This window comes from Apus apus, chromosome 7, assembly GCF_020740795.1.
Source record: "Apus apus isolate bApuApu2 chromosome 7, bApuApu2.pri.cur, whole genome shotgun sequence".
Lineage (NCBI taxonomy): Eukaryota > Metazoa > Chordata > Aves > Apodiformes > Apodidae > Apus > Apus apus.
In genome coordinates, this window is record NC_067288.1 from 26,387,174 (window position 1) to 26,405,951 (window position 18,778).

Sequence of the window (18,778 nt, forward strand, 5' to 3'; positions counted from 1 at the left end):
ATCAGTTCAATCCTTACCAAGTACACTTGCTCCTCTTAATAAATACTGCAAGACTGCCTCATTGATTGCCCCAGAACATGCTTCAGGGAATGAGAGGAACAGCAGCAACTACATGAAACTAGGCTTTACCAACCCCAACTCAGCCTTGTTGAAGCATTAGGTGTCTGTGATTCTCCAGAAAAATGTGCATCTCTACTTCAAGCCTTGATTGAGGCATGAAGCTTGCAAGTGAAAAATGGTTACTTGGAAGCCTCCTAACCTCTTGTTCAAGCTGCAACAATGTTTTACAGGCATGGAGAAAGCCAACCAGCCATCCTGGCCAAGCATGGAGAAGAACAGGTCATTAAATGCAGCTTTAAGAGTTTCCTATAATACTGGTTCCATTAAGCAGTTTTGCCATCTCGTTCCAGGTGAAGTGTGAGTCAGAACACAGAACAGCTATTTTTAAAAGACCTCTCAGATCTCCAGCTTCATCACAGCTACAAATTAGAAGGAACATTAACTGATGGTACAAGCCACAGTGACATGCAGAGCTGCAGATCACACGACAGGAAATGATTGAACAGGGTTTTATTTTTAAAGATAGATGACTTGTGATGGTGGGGGGAAGAATATCTTATTTTGGGCCTATAAAATTAAATGCAGTCACTAGAAGTGTTGGGTTTTCTCAGAGATGTTTTAGACAGATGAGCTTTTCAAAGGAGATAAGGCTGCATCTTTCTTAAACTTCAGCAGCATGTTCACATCTATATCCTGAAGACTGCTTTGGAAGTTTGGCTTCCTGATCCTGCTCTGCTGGCAGAGGAATTAAATGAACAGCAAAGGCACCCAGGGTCACCCCAGGAACAGCTGTGGCACTTGGGCTGCATTTTTTTTTTCTCCTCTTTGCCATCTTCAGTGCAAACTCACCCCAACCTCATAGCTGTTCTCAGCCTGCTGAGCTGCTGCTGCAGAACTGCACAGCCCTGAGAAGTACATTTTATATACAGGCCAGTTTCCTGTCCTGCAGGGACAGCTACATGGTGACAGGGACATGGTGATTTGTCCCCACAAAACACCCACTTCAGTCTTTCTTGCCATTATGCTCTGTGTTGGCCTTCATGGTTTGAGAACAGTGTGGGGGTGGCCTCTACAGCAGCTCCCCACCACATCACCCTTAGCACAGCATTCCCAAGAAATTGTCCTGGCAGCACCAAGGCAAAGCCTCCAAAGCCACTGCTGAAATCATCTGCTGAAGTGCTTTGAACACAAACACAGTCTTCTCTTCCTGCCCATGAGGACCAGGAGTGTGAAGGACTGTTGGAAGGAAATGCCAACCCAAGGACTAGAAAGGCTCACCTCACTCAGCTCCTGCTCTTTAGAGTAAGTCCAGAATGTACTTTGATCTGCCTGCCTGCAGAAGCACCAGCATGTCCATACCAGAAAAGCCCCTCATCCAGGGCTGGCCAGGCACAGTATCCATGTTCCCAGAAGCTGGTACCTCCAGCAGCTTGTACAAAACCCACCAAGCTATCAAATTAATGCTGCAAGACAGTGCTCTGACCACGTAGAAAGGACTCACCTTCACACAACAGGAAACCCTGAGAATGTGTCCCCCAGACAGTGTCTGGCCTGCAGCATGGGCTGCCATAGGCTAGAAGTGCAGGACTTGGTCCATGTCCAGTGTCACTGCTGCCAGTCAGAGCACTGCTGATGAGGACTTGCTTGGGTGAAGCTTCCCAAGTGGGTGGCAGAGCAGGAGGGCACCAAGGCTCAAAAGTGACCATGCAGGAAGCACCCTGTGGTCTCCAGTGCTGCTGGGTGCCAAGACTTCATGGTGGGCAGATGTACTCATCAGACCAGGTGGTGCAGTGCTGGACACCATCCCGACACAGCCTCCTGGGGATGCAGGAGCAGAACTCGTAGAGCACAGGAGTGCAGCTCCACCACTCCAGCCCACACGGGGGGCAGGCAGCCACTGGGAGGGGTGGAAAACAGGGAACAGAAATGCTTCTGCTGCACCAACCCCCATGTCCCTCCTTTCTTAGGGGGGTAGCTACCCTTGCATCCCTGGAACCTACTGAAAAGCCACTGGTGATGACTCTAAGTCTGTGAACACAGTGAAGAGGACATTGGCTTGGTGCTACTTGTGGGAGGCAACATGATATTGCAATGACCTTCATGGCAGACATGCCATCCTGGGAGGAACAACTTGGATGTAATTAATATTTTTAACAAGCTACTCTAGAGAAAGCTGCTGATACAGGCAGGTCTCACCTGCGGTTCAAAACCACGGGGGTGACTTAGCAACAAACCCACTGCTCATGTTAGCAAGAGAAGGATCCTACACAGCTTTGAAGCTGCTGAGGCACATGAAGTACCTCTGGGTCAGAGACATACCTGTCTCCTGACCAAGGAACAAAGGACAGTTTGAGTGATCAGTGCTGCCTACGGCTAAACATCCCAATGAAACTGCCCTGCACTCAGCAAGCTGCAGAGGAGGAATGATTTTTTGGGCCAGGAGAAGAGCATGAAGCCTTTCACCTCGTGGTTGCCACCCAGCTTTGACACAGAGCCCTTAGCAGCTGATGGGAGCGACCCTCCATGGTTCATACAAAATAACATCCCTGTTATTTTGTGTTCCAGCAGTGGGTATCAGCCTCCCAGCCTTTCCACCACACCTGTGGGGGAAAGTCCATCAGCAGAAAAAGACCTCTTGCCCCACAGCAGCCAGAAGAGAGACTTACAGCTGCCCATCTCGTCAGAGCAGTCTCCGCAGTCGTTGATCCCGTTACACCTCTGATCAGCATAGATCCAGTAGGCTGGATCACTGCAGTGGAAAACCAGGTATCCTGGGAGGCTGTGGGGCAGGTCACCTGCAAGGGTGGACACATGGGACACCAAAGGCTGCTGGCATGAAGAATTAATTGGTCAGTCAGTCCTTCCCCACGCTGCCTCAGGGCATGGATGACCGTGGCTGGGGAAACTGTGGTTGGAGAGGGAAAGGGATGCTTGTGGATGATCCAGAAGTAGTCTGGGTGTCTGAGGTTTCTGCTTTAATGAGGTTTTTTTCCAGTGTAATTGGACAGTAAAGTAACCCTGTGTGCATGCAGCTTAACCCATGCAGGAAAACTGCATCAGGGGTTTAAAAAAAAAAAAAAAAAAAAAAAAAAAAAAGGCTAGGAAAATCAGAGGAGCTTGGAGTCTGATTCCTGGCATTCCCACTGGGTTTTGGGCAGTGTCATATTTCAGCACCCACCCTACAAAGGGTCTTCCAGGTTTATCTGCTCACGTACGCAGCCAGAAGCACGGAGCAGGACCAGGGGGACACCAGCTGCTGTGTCTCACAGCAGGAAGAGCAGCGTGAGGAGGACAGTGACAACAAAAACCACTCACCACAGAGTTCCTCCTGCTCATCCTCTCCATTCCTGCAGTTGCTAGCTCTGTCACAGACCTGGCTGGCCAGGATGCAGGTTGCTCTGTCATCACACAAGAAGCCTGTCCGGTTATTGGAGGCTGCACAGAAGCGGTTCACTGAAGGGAAAGGCAGAAATATTTATCTCCCAACATTTTCATGGTATGAAGAACAGACCAGGGGCAAGAAAGGAGGATTTCTAGAAGTCACTGGCTCTTCTAGAAGTAACCCAGGGCCAGGATTAATCTCTGGTAGGTTCACGGTAGAGAATGAAGACTGTACCAGCAGCCTGAAGCATGACTGTGCCACCCAGAGGCACCACGGCCTATGGAGCAGGGTATGAGAGCCCAGGAATGGCTGGTGGTGACTTGGTGGTGACATCATTCCCCACGTCTCCTTCCCTCCTGGTCTGCACCAGGAAGCACCACTTCACACACAGTGATGGGCATGAATCCTCTTCTCATGCAGCATCATTTTCTGCTTTCCTTACTGAAAAAAAAAACCCCAAACAACCACAACACAACAAACTGGTGACTCTCAGGATACCAACCTGGTGCACGTGGCAGGAGCCCCAGTGCCACTGCCAAGCTGGTGGCAGTGAGGATGAGCAGAGCTGTGGCCAAGATGCAGACACGTCTCCTGGTGCAGCTGGGCGGCCAGCACCGGGCTGTCAGGAGGCAAGAGACCCAGGTGAGGGGCTGGGGACAGGTCCTGCAGGGCCCAGGGGGTTGGGCTGTTTCAGAGGGAGGCTGGCTGGGGTTTGGGGGTTGATATTTGATATTTCCTTAAAACTCTGATGTTCAAACCCCCCCTCATAGGGAATGTTGCAGGGTGGAAGAGCCTGTGCTGCTGGTATAGAGCACTGGGACCAAATGGCACAAACATCACATCTCCATGACAGCCCACCCCATGCACTCAGGTACAGAAGGGTGGTGAGGGCCAAGCCCCTGCTCAACCCTGTGGGACAGCAATGCCCTTTTCATGGCAGGAGCACCCAAAACACAGCAGGTTGGTGCAAAAGATGCCCTCCCAGCACCCATGGCAATACACCCCGAGAGGCAAAACTTCATTTCACAGCACTCTGGGTTTTCTGCACCCACCAGGACTTTAATACTTCCACAGAATGAGCCTGAATTATCAGCTCAAAATGGTAAGAACTGGCTGAAAAGCAGCCCTTTCCCTCCCCAAAGACATCTCCAGGGTGCAAAGGGCAACAAGCTTCCAGAGACTTCCAGCTTTCAGAAAGTCACATACATTAATCAACCCAAATCCAGAAGCTACAGGCCAAACTCTCAGTCATTGGAACACAACAGCAGCACACGTAGGAGCAACACTGACCTGCTGCCCTCCTCTCTGCAGCACCAGTGCTTTGTCTCTAAACCAACATTGTATTTTCTTGCACTCCTCTGTATTTCCAGAATAACATAAAAAAATTCATGTGCTCATCTGGGAAACACATAACTGGTCACTTAAGGCAACTCTGTGTGTATAATTGGATTTTGGTGTTTCTGAGCTTTGGTTGAAAAGTTAGAATTTGCCTGAGCTGTGCTTCATGTTGACTTAGTTGTTGTGTTGTACAAACCAATTGAAGGCAAAGAGATCCTGGCTGCAGTAACCACCCCCTCCACCACAACTGGGAGAGAATCAAACACAGCAAACATTTCAGCTTGAAAGAAAAGTGGTAAATTACAGCTTGTCTGTGCCTACCAGATACCACCTTTGACCAGAAAGCACAACAGTTGCAGGCAGACAGGAGCATCCAATAATGGCAGCGATGAAATGTTGTTGCAATCTGATCTACAGGTTTGCTATTGATTCTGTTTGATCTCACTTTTGCCTTCTTAATATGGACAAAATTTGCTGAAGTTTGGCCATTAAACATTTATAGAAAGCCTACAGCAAGTTCACAACAAGCTTTCCTGTGACAGGCAAGAATTACATATCATCTACTATACCATAAAATTGCCAACTCCAGACCAACAAAGAACAGCTTCAGTTTATTCATTTTATAGTCTGGACATGTCACTACACAGAAGGGGGAAAAAACTCAACACATCAATCTCAACAGACCATAAATACTGGTGGTATTTTACATAATTTCAATTGATTTGTACTTTAATAATAATATTAAGCCCTACATTTTATTCATTACCTCTTTCTTCAGAGCAGGACTTTGTGGAACCAAAAGTAGCTACATCACCATTTCTCTGGAAGGAAAGGAATAAAAGAGCGTTTACAGAAGCAGCAGGCAGTTAACTAACAGGGGATGCCTTTCCAGTTCTCATATGATCTTATCCAGGAATATATAATGTGTTCCTTTATTGTTAAACACAAGAAAAAAATCACCTCCTTGGAATCGTGGCCCAGATTTCATTCACAAAACGATCAATCAGATCACCTTTTCATTCTTAGTTACCCACTTGTAAAACAAACATTAATGCAAGTCCAGAACTTTTTATCAGTACTTTCCTTTCGTATCAAACCAGGTTAAACAGAAACAATTTGAAATCTCACAGAAACCAGTGATAAAGAGGTGAGACAAGCAACACTACCAAGAACACGTGTACTTTAAGAAACGGCTGCACCTAAGATTTTTCTGAAGAGAAGGACTGTACCTGGGGGTGAGTTTTGTTCATGCTTCTCAGAGCTCCAGCCCTCACAGCAGCTGAAAGGATTGCAGGGAGTTCTCTGCACCTTACCAGGAGCGATGTTACCAGGATACAAAGCTCAACAGAGGCAGGAGAGTGAGGAATGTGCTGAGGAACGTGCTGCTGCCTGCGCGCACAAGCAGGAGAGCCTGGGGAAGGCACCGCTGGGCCTGTGCCCCAGCTCTGGTTGGAAACTGGGTTTCTGCTTTGCTTCTCATTCCTCCTGCCTCTCATTAGGCAAACTATAAAGGCCAGTGACCCTGCTGCCACTTCTGATGTTGGTTCAGTAGAGGAATGCTCACCTGCAGGTGATGCTGGCTGCATTTACCCTGCTGCAGCTCAAGGAGAACGTGCCTTCATGATAAAGGCATGAGGGAAGACAGTCTGATCACCAAAGTCTCCTTTCTCCCTACCTCCTTCCCAAGACAGAGCTGACACACTGACCTTGTAGCAGCATCAGCCAAGACTCCTGCAAGCTGATCAGATCTCAGCAGAGCTGTGTGGGACACAAACAGCTGGAATAGCTTCTCTGCTTGGGCAATGAGCACAGGCACAGCAGATCCTCCAGGGTCCTCACTCCTACCTGCATACTTGAATTTCCAGGCCTGCAGTAAGTCCCAGCAGCTCAGTCCATAGCCAACATGAATTTGAGAATAGATTGAAGCCTTCTAAGCTGGCTGCAGGCACAGCACTCACAGAGCAGAGTTTGCAGCTTCAAGAATAAGATGTCATGAGCAGGCAGCTTTGCCAGAGGGAGGAAAAGCACTGGAATAAAATGTTGGAAGAGCCTGTGCTCTTCTTGTTTGCAGGAGGGTCCATAGGACTCAAATGTCTCCGAATTGTTGCCACCTCACACACCAGGAGTCACCCCCAAGCAGTAGTAAAAATAGATTACCAGGGCTTCCAAGGAGAAGCTGGCAGCTATATCTCCTGTAAGTTGCCCACACACACAGCTGCCTTGATTTGATTCAAAGTGCCAAATAATGCCTGACATGCAGGAACAGACAAGGGCATCTGCCAACCCTGCCCTCACCTCCTCACAGACCAGCCAGAATTAAATACATCTCCTCCTTCACCAATTTGTCCAAAGCAGAAGCTTCTCACAGGAACACAGCACTGTTAAAACCACTGCTAGAAAGCTCTCCTGGTCCAGGGTGAGGTTGGGGGTAAAAAAGGCCAAGTAGAAAACAGCCTGCAGGTCTGGGAACCTGCTGTAATACAGAAGAACGACAGACTAAGGGATAAAACCTGCGTATCTTAAATTCAGGATCTGTTTCTCTTTAAAGAGGAAGTCCTACTTTCTAATCAGACCTGATACAGAAAAGGCCTTAGGTGGCTGTGAGTTTGCCAAGAGTCCCATGTAAGAGCCAAGTCAAGCAGGCTTGCTGTGTATACCCCACAGAACAATCCACGAATGTTTAAGATGTGGAGTAAACCCACTCTTAGAGGCAAATGTACACTAGATCTGACATGTAGCACCATCTATTTCCTACACCAAGATTATCAAGCTCAGCTGTAGCCAATCAGGCAGCTGGGTTTTAGAGCAGTTACTCCACATCAAAGACTGCGTACAGTTCAGAAAAAGGAATTCATGAGCATGAGGTGACAAACAAGCCCTTCAGAAGAAAAAAAAAAAAGCGGGAAAAGAAAAAGAAAAGATTCTTCACCAAAGCTCAAAGAAGAAGAGGGAACACAGATCAAGATATCCAGTAAAACAGAAGACTACTGCTAATTCTAGCACCTAAAAAAACCCCAAGCTCCCCCCCAGATGTATCATGGCTATTTCTGGAAGCATGAATTGTGCACACTTGAGAGAGCTGCCTCATTTGTGTCAAGATGATTCCATTTAAAACCTGATACAAGTTCAGCTCGCCTGAAGAGAATATGAAATGCTTTCCTCCTGCAATTTCAGTAATTTCAGGCCCTTCATGTAAACAGTGGTCTTGAGCGGAGATCAAACCCAAATTGCAGCCTCTGAAAATGAAGATGTCAGGAAGTCAAATGTTTAACTCCAAACGAGCAGGACAAGCCATTTTGCAAAGTCAGATGCCAAGATAACTTAAATACTCCATTTTGATTAGAAATCTTGAGAAGCAGCTCAATCACTGCAGCCGAGCTAGTAGCTGAACTTACTGAGGGAAGATACTTTCGAGAAGAGGTACCAAGTGCAACACTTAAACTCTTCTGGCTCACTCGGGGAGCAGCAGTGCCAAGTGACAGATTGCCCCAGGCACAGTGTTCCCTGTGACCCAACCGCACGTTACTGAATCCTGGCTTCACTGCACAGATCACTTGGCTGAAATGTCACCAAACACCCAACAAAAGACAAAACACACAAAACTTGTGTTTTGTCTTGTAGGCAGATCCAATGCCAAGTGACAGCAGAAGTTGTTTAACTCAAATCCAGGAAGAGAAAGTTTTGTGAAATCAAGTCATCAATGTTAAGAGGCTGAACATAACAGGCAAATAGCCGTGTTTTCATGACGCTCTAACACTCCCTCTGCAACTACATGTAGTAGTAAAGCAAAACGTTTTAACACACTTGACAACATTTCCATGATAGTCATTCAGCTGGAAGAACTGGGGTTGCTAAAGCCTCTGCTGTAAAGGCAACCTCAAACAACATCATGCTAAGACAGGCAATAACCACTGAAGTAGAGCCCACGTTTACAAATCAATTAGAGCATCTGTTGCACAAATCGCACTTGACAGCACTGGAAGCAGAGCCCTGACAGGGCAGAACACTGGGGCTTGCACTCCGTGAGCAGGAACACATATCTCTGCTGAATCTCTGCTGCAGACAGAGGGATTTCCCAAGTGAACAGTGTGCTGAAAACATCACACAGCAGTCACGCTTGAGGCCGTTGCAATACTGTCACCTACATGCAAAGGTACCAGTCAACAGCTGCTGGCACCCAAATTTCTGGGCTACCATGTTGTTGAAGAATTCATAGAATAAATCATAGAATGGTTCAGGTTGGAAAGGACCTTAGACGATCAGGTTCCAACCCCCCTGCTATAAGCAGGGACACCTCACACTAGACCAGGCTGCACAAGCCTCATCCAACATGGCCTTGAACACCTCCAGGGAGGGGGCTTCCACAACCTCCCCGGGCAACCTATTCCAGGGCCTTACTGCCCTCATGGTGAAGAATTTATTTCTGATGTCTAACCTAAATCTCCCCTCTTTCAGTTTAAAACTGTTACCCCTTATCCTGCCACTGCCCTATTCAGCATGGAGAGGAACTACTAGTTTAAGACTTCAAATTGCAACTTCTGCACATCGATACAAGCCTGCTTAAAACAAACATTGCTTCATGCTCTTAAACCTTGTTGACAGAAAAACTGCCCCTAGGGTAGACTTTTCAGCAGCACTGCACCACTTCATGCACCTTCCTGCTTAATGGCCCCTGCAAGGCTCCAGCAGCTGTAGCTGCACAACCATCAGCCTTGCAGCCCAATTAGGAAGGACTATTGAACCAGTTTTAACAGTGAGCTCCACCACTGTATCCTTCAGAACCTCTACAGGTCTCACCAGAATTCAAAGCCACTTCCACCCCTCTGCGAATCACATAGGAAAAAATCATTAGCAACATCTACATTAATTACCAACTTCTCACAAACCTTACTCACACAGCAAGAAAAAACCCAGACCAAAATAAAAATAGCAGCAAAATACCAAATGGAAAAGGGATAATTTACAGACAACCCACTCCTCATCCATTTACCACAATGTGAACCACCAAAGTTCCTCATAATCACACTTCAGTCCCTGCTTTGCCCAATACCTCTCCTTATTCTTTGTCCTTGTCTCGATCCCACCTGGGGTGCCATCAAATGTCGTGGTTTGGGTCTAGAACAATAGCAAGGAACCAGCCCAGTGGTCACTCGCTCAGCTCAGGTCAAACCCAACTACAAGCTCATGGGTTGAGACAAAGGACAAGGAGGGTTCTTCACTGATTAAGGTCCCAGGCAAAACAGGCTCAACTTGGGGGAAAAAAAATAATTTAATTTCACACTAAACAAACACACACAGGAGACAGACAACACAAAGAGCAGGGCTTCCATATGTTACCCCACCCCTCCCTTCTTCTCCGAGCCCAAATCACTTTGCTCCCCATTTCTCTCCCTCCTTCCCCCCAGTGGCACAGGGGGATGGGGTTTAGAGTCAGTTCACAGGCTGATGGTTCCTGCTGCTCCCTTCTCCTCAGGGAGAAGGATTCCTTACAGTCCTTCCCTGCTTCCCCACAGGGTCCCTCCCATGGGAGAGAGTCCTCCACAAACTTCTCTGGTCAACAACTAAGCATAGCAAAAAGCTATACAGTCAAAGTTTTTATACAGTCAATTTTATTTGTCTCTTCTCATTTCTCATGAATCAACTCGTTTCTGTAAATGTAAGTTACAAGACTAGAATAGTTGATCAAGAACAGAAAGCAGAATTTCTTCAGAAAACACAGGTGCTAACTTTACAAGCAATTTCAGACTTAAAGGCTGCAGTTTGACAAGAAAATTGACCGTGCTCTATTCTGTGTTTGAAGGCACAGGTCTGTAAATTTGAACAGTTTCCATCTCTCACAAACTGAGCTCTAGCCTACAGTACCTCACAAATGCTTTTCCATCTTGGACTCTGCCACACTGTAGAAAAAAATATATTTCTATTTTTAGAGACAGGGTTGTTTGTGCATGGACATTAGCAGGTAGAAAAATTCAACAGATAATTTTATAATATATTCTCTTAAACTACAACAGAAAGTGCAACACTAAAAAGGCATCTCCTGCCAACTTAAAAGTTCTTACACCTTTACAAAGCTACCTCTGAATGTACACATTACATCCTAGAACACACAAACAAGTTTGAAAGTGTCACTGGGGAAGCATGGAAAGCATGCTTACAGCTTCTGTAAGCAAAAAGACACATAAACATTGGTGAGAAGTGATTATGTCTGGAAACAAATATAAATTCACTACTAATTGAAAACAACAGCCCCCCCCCATTACCTTTGTTGATTCTGTAACTTTATTTGCATTTAAAGACTGACTGCTAAGCTGCTTATCTGAAGAACCACCACAAAAAAAAAAATAAAATCAGGAGTTGCTAGAATCAGTCTATTGGATCCAAAGGAGACTTATTTAAATTGCTGATTGAGCCAGATTGACTTTTGTAGGAAGAGGTCCTGCTTCTTCATGTTCCTCAGTCTTGCATCTAACCACAACAAGAGCAGAGGATGGGTATCTGTTCAGTTTTTGTTCATTCATGTATTCCAGATCTCCATAGATGCTCAGCTTCTGAAATATTTAAACAATTTATTTTAGGACAAAGCCTCTCCATACTGTGAATAAAATGCATCTCATTATACAACTACATTCCTGGCTCTGATGACTGCAACCCTTGAACACAAGCTAACCCAGGCTTGCTGTAACATCTGAAGTTCATAGCTGGAAATAGATTTGATTCCAAATTAAATTTATTCAATCTGCCAGAACAACAGCAGATACAGTGCTTGTGTAACAGCTCATTCAGCTTGCAAGGACTGTGAGCCTTGCTTATTTCAGAAGCAGAGGGACCTCTCTGGGCACTAGAGATGCTAGTTCAGCCAGTCCCCCTCTGACCAGGTACTCTGGGCTCCCCAAGAATGTGCTGTTCTCACTACTGCTCCTCCTGGATTAAACCCATACTGTGTTCCACCTGCACCATCCAGCCCTCAGTACAGCTCTATTCCCAGAGCAATTAGAAGCAGCCTTCATTTAAGAATAATCTGAAGGCTGTGGAGAGGGGAGTGCTACAAAGTAACAGGCATCCTATCTGGGCAAGGCTCAGGACACCTGTCAGGCACAGGAGTGGACAAGAACTCAGCTAAAACATCAGCACTTAAATAACAAAATTGGTTTGCTAACCACATCTGCAAAATAAAAAACCACCCGTCTTTCCAGCTGAACCTCCCCCCACATGTCTTTGTCTCTAGACAGCTGTAACATAAAAGTAACATAATGAAGAAATTCAAACTATTGTTAAATCATAGTTACCTCAGATGGAACATACTGCTCTACAGCTGTAGCTACAGTTGTGCAACAAATCCAAAGCAGCACCAATACTGACAGGATGAGTGTAGTAGTTAAAATCCAACTGGAATTTCTGAAATGACAAGAATGTTACTAGATATACTGAACACAAGACAATGGAACCTCTAAAAAGTTTGGCTCAATTTTGACTGCACTTCCTGCTGATTCCTTAGTCTCTAGCTCTTCCAGCTACAAGACCCACTTCAGACTCCTGGGTACTCTAATGCCTATTTAATATCTGACTTGGAAGTCACAAAAGACTTGCTGATTTTCTGGCTATTCTAAGTGTCTCCCCCACTTAAAATTTTAAAACCAGACTTTTCTGTTACACATTTGGGATGCAATTCACTGATCTTTCATGTGTAAACTTTCAAGGAGAAAGCAGAGTAGGGGAAAGAAGAATCAAAATGCTGATCTTCAGCAAAGCTTTAACAAAGATACATTGGGTATTTTCAGCCTGGAAATGAGATATAAACAGTGTCTTTCATATCAGACAATCCCAAAACAAAATATAACACAAGTGCTTTGCTCTGAAACATACCCAGAGCTAAAGAACAGGCCAAACTATGATTCTATGAAAACACAGTATTGATTAAACAGTTCACAAGCTCAGAAAACAGTGTGGGAAATTATCAATATAGTGTTCAACTGAAATGGAAAGGAGTCACAGCTGACAGAACAGCCTGCAAATCACATGGGGCCAGCACAGAACAGCAGTGATCACAAGCAGTCGGACAGACAATTTTAACTGCTCTGCATCCTGAACCCAACAGACTTGTAGAACTTGGAGATATTCCAACAGTGCCACCATACCCATAACACAGGAAAGGCCACTATCCTCCTTACTAGGTGGGGATGTTCCAGAATATACATACATGGAAAGACACTTAAAAAAGCTGTCATTTTCTCGCCCTCCAAAAAGTCCTCTGGATGTCTGTGAACTTCCTGGACGTAGGTCTGCTGAAATACAACAGCAGAAATAGCTGTCAGGAAAGCAGCAAAAACAGAAGACCCAAATGCTACAGCTTGATTCCAGAAAACACAAGAAAAAGCTTTTAAAAAGGTCCTAGCTTGCATATCTCTACTTTCAGCAGACCTTGCTTTCTATCACAGCCTTTGCTAAGTGTGTACAATGCAGCGTATGGTGCAAATGTAATTATATGGCAGCTTTCTAAAAATTTGCTTTCATGTGCCACCTGCACCTTCATTTTTTCCTACACGACAGGGAACATTTTCATTTCCTCTTCCAAAGCACAAAGAACAACTTACAGGCTGTTTTACTCAGTGACAAGGATCCTCTTGAATCTCCAGTTTCCTGATCAAGCTGTGGAACATACTGTACTTCTGGCTTTGACTAAAAGAAAACAAGGAGTTAGGAGATCCTGCTAGCAGACTTCCACTGATCTTGATCATTTACATTTTCAGAACTAAAACAGAAGTCAACCTTAAGATATGCATCATTCACTTCAGTTTGATTATTTCCCTCCCACACTGGCCCTGAAGGCAGCCAAAAACTAGCAAAAAATAAACACTCTGATAGTGCTCCATAGTCTTTTCTGTGACTGGAAGGAGTGGAGTTAATCATTTAGCAGCCAGAACACCTTAACCTCAACAAAAAGGCAAGCACCTGGAATATGACAATTTTGCCATCATCTGCTTGAAGGTAGAAAGTCCATGAGGATGTTATGAAGCTCTGAGCAGAATCCATCATGTCACTCCAGAATGATCTCACCAGTGTCAGAGGAAAGAGGAGATGAATTCTTGGCATCAGGGACATTAACTGCAAGCACAACATTAATTAGCTTTCCATTTGTTTTTCTATTAAAAGAACAGAAGTCATGTTCCTGCTCACCCCTCACTCCATGTCTAGATTTCAGTTCTTCAGTTTCTTTCACTTGAAGAAATTTGAAAATGACACACTGAAGAGAAAACAAGTAGGTGGATTGGAAAAACATGTCATCTACTTACTTGCTCTTGTCTTAACTCAGCAAATGGCAACTGGTTCTGGCATCCAAGATGGCAAGCATATTGTTCATCAGATTGGGAGTATGCTTCAGTGCAGGCTGCAAGGAAGAAGTTCCCCACATGAGAAGACAAATTCTGCCTTTTAGTTAAGAAAACATTTTCAGTGTAAGTTGGATCAGAAACAAAGTAGCAGTTAAAAGATTAACCATCACATTTGCAGAGAAAGATGGTGCAGTCACTCCAAAGGTCCCATTCGCTCTAAGGTTTCATGAATGTTAGGGAATCAGAGCTTAGACAGATGAAGTAATTGAAGTCTGCATGCAATCAGAGCAACTGATCAGAAATGTTGCCCTGGAGAAACTAAGGGATGCAAGTTTTTGTTGATCCTCCCACTATCACCTCTACCTATCATATAAAACATGAGGTTTTACCTCAGAGAACAAAGTTGGAATCCTAAAAAGAATTAGGGGTTTATCAGTCCATTAAATCCCTTAGAGGTAACAGCAGAAGTCACGGTATCAAAGGAAGACCAAGAGCATTTTCCTGCTACTGGGAGGAGCACAGAAACTGCATTAAAAGTATGATGGATTTTTTTAATGAATAAGGAAACCAACTCGCCTTTACAGAAAGCTGCTATTAATTGTTCACTAGAGACCATAAAGACCAAAAAAATCTAAATAATTTAGATTATTCTGCCAATGGAGATGCTGGGCAGACAACACATGGGCATAGCTCTTCCCCAAACAACTGAAAACTAGAGCTTAGGAGGACAACATTGCAGAACTGCCTGCAATTAAAGCCTCAAAGCAAGTAGCTACAGAAAGGACAGTAGCTCTCCTGTTTTTCCAAAGGAACAGATGGACCATCATTAAGGCTAAGAACAGCAGCTGAACATTTGAGTATGCTGCTCATAGCACCTGAACTGCAATTCTAAGGTAAAGCTGCCACCAAACTGGTGTTTGGTGTTTGTCTGCAGAAAGAAGCATCAGAAGACAGAACTGAGCAGATCAGCCAAGACGGTATCTTGCCAAGCACAGAACACTTAGTCAGGGCACCAACCAGTGGAACAGATTACAGAACATAAGCCAGCAAAAGACACCAGCCCAGGAAGGAGAGTTAAACCAGAAAGTAAGCAACTGTTCAATTACCTCTACATGTGGTCTATTGCTACATTATTCTTCTTTATGGCACTCTCTCATGTGTGGTTTGACAACTAGACTGACGTGCTGGATCACAGCTACACACAGTGTATGACAGACTGGAGCATTAGCCCATTTCTAGAGTATTTCATGCAGTTTTGTACCACATTAGCATCTCTGCATCTCAGGCTTCCCACCTGCATACCTCCCATCAGCTCTCTGAGCTAGCCACTAGCCCTCTTGCTTTTATGAGCTACTGAGGGGATAAAAGCCTCCTATGAGTGCAGGCCTGGTGCTTAATTGTATTGGAAATGCTGACAGAAAGCTCCTGCCTTTCCTGATTTGGGTGGTTGTCCCACTTAATCTCCAAATAAAACTGTGAATCAGCTGCCTCATTGGATGAAAGTTATACACAATTTCATAATGAGCTATTATTTGGCCTACAGTACATGTATTTAATATTCACTGTGAAATTTTTGCTCTAACAGAGATAACCTAAGAGATTAGTCACCAGTATTTAATGGCCTGTTTCAAACAAAGCATGTAGCTCATTCCCAAGAGTTTAGCTGTAGGTAAAACCTCAGGACACAGCCTAGGCAACAAGTTACAAGGCAGACAGCACATTAAGATCTGTGTTTTTACTCTGAGCAATTCATTTTTGCATACAGGTTTGTCAGGAATTGTTGCAACTGACTGTTGCATGGAATTATTAAAGGAAAAGTCTTAATTTGGATTATTTTTTTTTCTCAGCCATGTTGTGTTTTCTCTGACAAACTGTTTAGAGTAAAATGAAGTCTTAAATTTCTTTACAGGGTCTGATGACACTTAAGAAATTCAGAAAAATAGCAACACTAAGGATCAGGTAAGGAGAAACTTGCAGAGAACAGACAACTTTTCCTTAAGGGTTTTTTTTTTTTAATATCCTGTATGTAAAGTTGAAGTTGGTGTTAAACAAAAGCAGACAGCACTGAAGTAATCCCACCAATTTGACAACACCCTTTCAGGCATCCCTGTTCCCCCCCCCTGCTGTGTCTCCACGTGAGAGGGTGCTGAAGGAGTACTGAGGTCTTACCGGAGTCACATTCCAATTTGGTTCGATTCAAATCGATGCCATCGTCCACAAACTGGCAAATGGAAAACAGCCTGCAGCCTCGCTGGCACGCGTACAGCTCCTCCTCCTGGGAAGGCACAAGAAAAGGCTCGGATCCCTCCCATTCAAGAATAACGGGCAGAACACAAAAAAAGAAACCAAGCTACAGCTCTTGAGTCCTCTAGTGTAACTCTTGATTTATTTCAACTTCATTCTCTGGTGGGGCAGACCTGGAACAGCAAATTCTGTCTTGTAATTCCAGTTCTACAACTCAGAAGCAAAGTTGCACCACATTTATTTTTTAAAAAAGAAATATGGCTGCAAAATGCTTACTGACATTTAATTCTACAAAAAGTAGTTTCCCCATCATGGAACTTAAACAGAAGAGGACAAAAAAAAAGACTAATATTGCAAGCTCATTATAATGTATCTACCAAAACTACAACAGAATTGTCAAAAGAAGAGATTATCTGTTGATGCACTGAAGCAGTGAACCAGGGTACTGCTGACCTGACAAACCAGTTCCACCAACACACATTTTTATGATACTGAACAGGCTGGGAAAAGTGCCTCCTCACTGCAACGATTAAAATGATGCAAACACAGAAAACCTCCACCTGCTATTCCTTCTGCCCACGGTGCCAAAGGGATGGGTGAGCACTTCCCCCACACAGTGCCCCCCTCCCCGTTGCAGAACCACAGGCAGCCACTGTTAGGTGAGCTCTCCTCCTGATGATCACACCCTCTCATGAAGCTGACCCATCAAAACCACCAGCCACACTCAAATGGCTGCAGCCCGTTGCTGTGCAGGTGGAAAGCAGACTCTGAATTAATACAACAAAACCAAACATACCACACCTTCTGTATAACCTCCTATTAACTACCTGGCCATTGTTTGACTGCAAGAGCACATGCTTCTAATTAAAACTTAACTCTAACAACACTGACAAGGTGACTAAGAAAGTTAATGTTGTTGCAGAAAACATGTTTTTGTCATTTGATATCCAGACAGAACTAGCTCTGGCAGACAAATGTCTATGACAGTCTTCCACTACTCTTCTTACTAATTAAAACTATTTCCTGCAATTCAACTGGTAGCTTTGTGACAAACAAAACCAAAACTAAATGTAAAGGGGGAGAAAGGTGAATTATTCAACAACTCCAACACTCCACAACAAAGAACTCAAAAGTACAGTTAAAAAAATGACAGGATTACCAGCTTTTCTTGAAGTTGAAAGAGTCCTGTGCCAAACCAGTACAGAAATATATCATGTCTCCTGTCCTCACATGAAATCTCAAAGATGGGGCAAGAGCTCCCAACCTGCTACAGAGCTGCAGCTGATAACTAAGTATATTGCCAAGAAAGAACCCAAAAAGGTGAGATTTTTGGTTAAAGAGTTTGCAAATGCAAACCAGCGGTTAAAGATTTATAACACTTTGAGTCAATGGCAAACTTGCAGCATGAAATTAAACTCCCATTAGACACTACTTCAGTATTTCAATAGACCCATTCAAGTAAATCAAAACACAGGTTGAAGGTTCTGACAATTTATTAATTTATCATCATTTACACTTCATCTTTCAATATCCAAGTGTCACACCAGCACCCTGACTCTGTGGCCTGTTGTGGACACCGCACTGGCTTAGTGCCCCAAAACACGGCACATCCCGAGTCAAACGACAGCTGCTTCTTTAGAAACAGGAAAAACAAAAAAGCAAGCAGCCAACCCCCTCAAACCGCCAAGCACTAAGAAAGCTGTATCGTGAAAGCAGCATCTCTCTGGCGAGCCGCAGCCTAACCCTGTATTTCCAAAATGAAGTGTCTATCTTTAGAGAAGCCGCTGCGTTCCCTGCTTGGAGGGGAAGCAAATCTGAGCCAGAGGAGACTCGCCATGAAGGAACGAACACCAGCAGGCAGCTGACTGCACCTGAGCGCTGCAAGCCGGAGCTTCCTTCACCTTTATGTTTACTCAAAAGACACGTCCAACCCTTGTTCAGAAAGCGTGCAGGGGGACGTGCCTCGGCAAGGGCTCCTGCCCGAGAAAATCCCAATGATCTCCCGTCACTCTGGAGCACAAGGGCCTGCGGGGGGAGAGGGGCGAGAGACGGGCCAAGGGGCGGGCGAGACGGAGAGGCCGGGGCCCTGCTGCCCGCCAGCCCTGCTCCCGAGGGGGCAGAAGGGGAGCGGGGCCGAGCCCGGGGAGGGTCCCGCCCGCCAAGCGCCGCCGCGGGCAGCCGTGAGGCCGGGCCCGCCCGTACCTTGGGGTAGGTGTGCAGGGAGTAGGTCAGCTGGCAGGCGCGGTGACACGACGCCGTGTTGCCCAGCACGGAGTCGAAGGCCTCGGACGAGGCGACGGGCAACGGCCCGACCCCCCGAGCGCTGCCGCTGCCCGCCAGCAGCGCCAGGGCGAGGGGCAGGCAGAGGAGGCCGCCCCGCCGCGCCGCCATCTTGCTCCTCCCGCTGACGGCCGCGGGCCGGGCA

At 45.4% G+C, this 18,778-nt stretch overlaps 2 protein-coding genes across 3 annotated transcripts; both read right to left on the minus strand.

The window, feature by feature from the left end:
* Positions 1-1,689: 1,689 nt before the first annotated feature.
* Positions 1,690-10,276, minus strand: LDLRAD1 (low density lipoprotein receptor class A domain containing 1). The gene is made up of 6 exons (XM_051625025.1): positions 6,010-10,276; positions 5,547-5,601; positions 3,945-4,061; positions 3,376-3,513; positions 2,727-2,855; positions 1,690-1,957 (listed from the first exon to the last, which is right to left on the minus strand). The coding sequence occupies exons 1-6, from the start codon at positions 6,364-6,366 to the stop codon at positions 1,812-1,814; spliced, it is 942 nt and encodes a 313-aa protein (XP_051480985.1). The 5' UTR covers positions 6,367-10,276; the 3' UTR covers positions 1,690-1,811.
* Positions 10,277-10,372: 96 nt separating this feature from the next.
* TMEM59 (transmembrane protein 59) lies at positions 10,373-18,767 on the minus strand. Of its 2 annotated transcripts, none has more exons than XM_051625023.1 (8): positions 18,556-18,767; positions 16,279-16,384; positions 14,071-14,165; positions 13,730-13,882; positions 13,372-13,456; positions 12,978-13,062; positions 12,067-12,175; positions 10,373-11,328 (listed from the first exon to the last, which is right to left on the minus strand). In XM_051625023.1, the coding sequence occupies exons 1-8, from the start codon at positions 18,742-18,744 to the stop codon at positions 11,173-11,175; spliced, it is 978 nt and encodes a 325-aa protein (XP_051480983.1). In that variant the 5' UTR covers positions 18,745-18,767; the 3' UTR covers positions 10,373-11,172. The 2 variants fall into 2 exon arrangements, with proteins under 2 accessions (XP_051480983.1, XP_051480984.1); XM_051625024.1 differs by having other exon boundaries at positions 12,978-13,059; positions 18,556-18,764.
* Positions 18,768-18,778: the final 11 nt, after the last annotated feature.

Coding starts and splice junctions, on each gene's coding strand:
- LDLRAD1 (XM_051625025.1), bottom strand. CDS start 6,366: ATGCAGCCAGCATCACCTGCAGGTGAGCATTCCTCTACTGAACCAACA. Junction 5,602..6,009: donor TGAACAAAACTCACCCCCAG/GTACAGTCCTTC, acceptor CTTTCCTTCCAG/AGAAATGGTGATGTAGCTAC. Junction 3,514..3,944: donor GCTCCTGCCACGTGCACCAG/GTTGGTATCCTG, acceptor CTTTCCCTTCAG/TGAACCGCTTCTGTGCAGCC.
- TMEM59 (XM_051625023.1), bottom strand. CDS start 18,744: ATGGCGGCGCGGCGGGGCGGCCTCCTCTGCCTGCCCCTCGCCCTGGCG. Junction 16,385..18,555: donor CCCTGCACACCTACCCCAAG/GTACGGGCGGGC, acceptor GTGCCTTCCCAG/GAGGAGGAGCTGTACGCGTG. Junction 14,166..16,278: donor CAAATTGGAATGTGACTCCG/GTAAGACCTCAG, acceptor TCTTCCTTGCAG/CCTGCACTGAAGCATACTCC.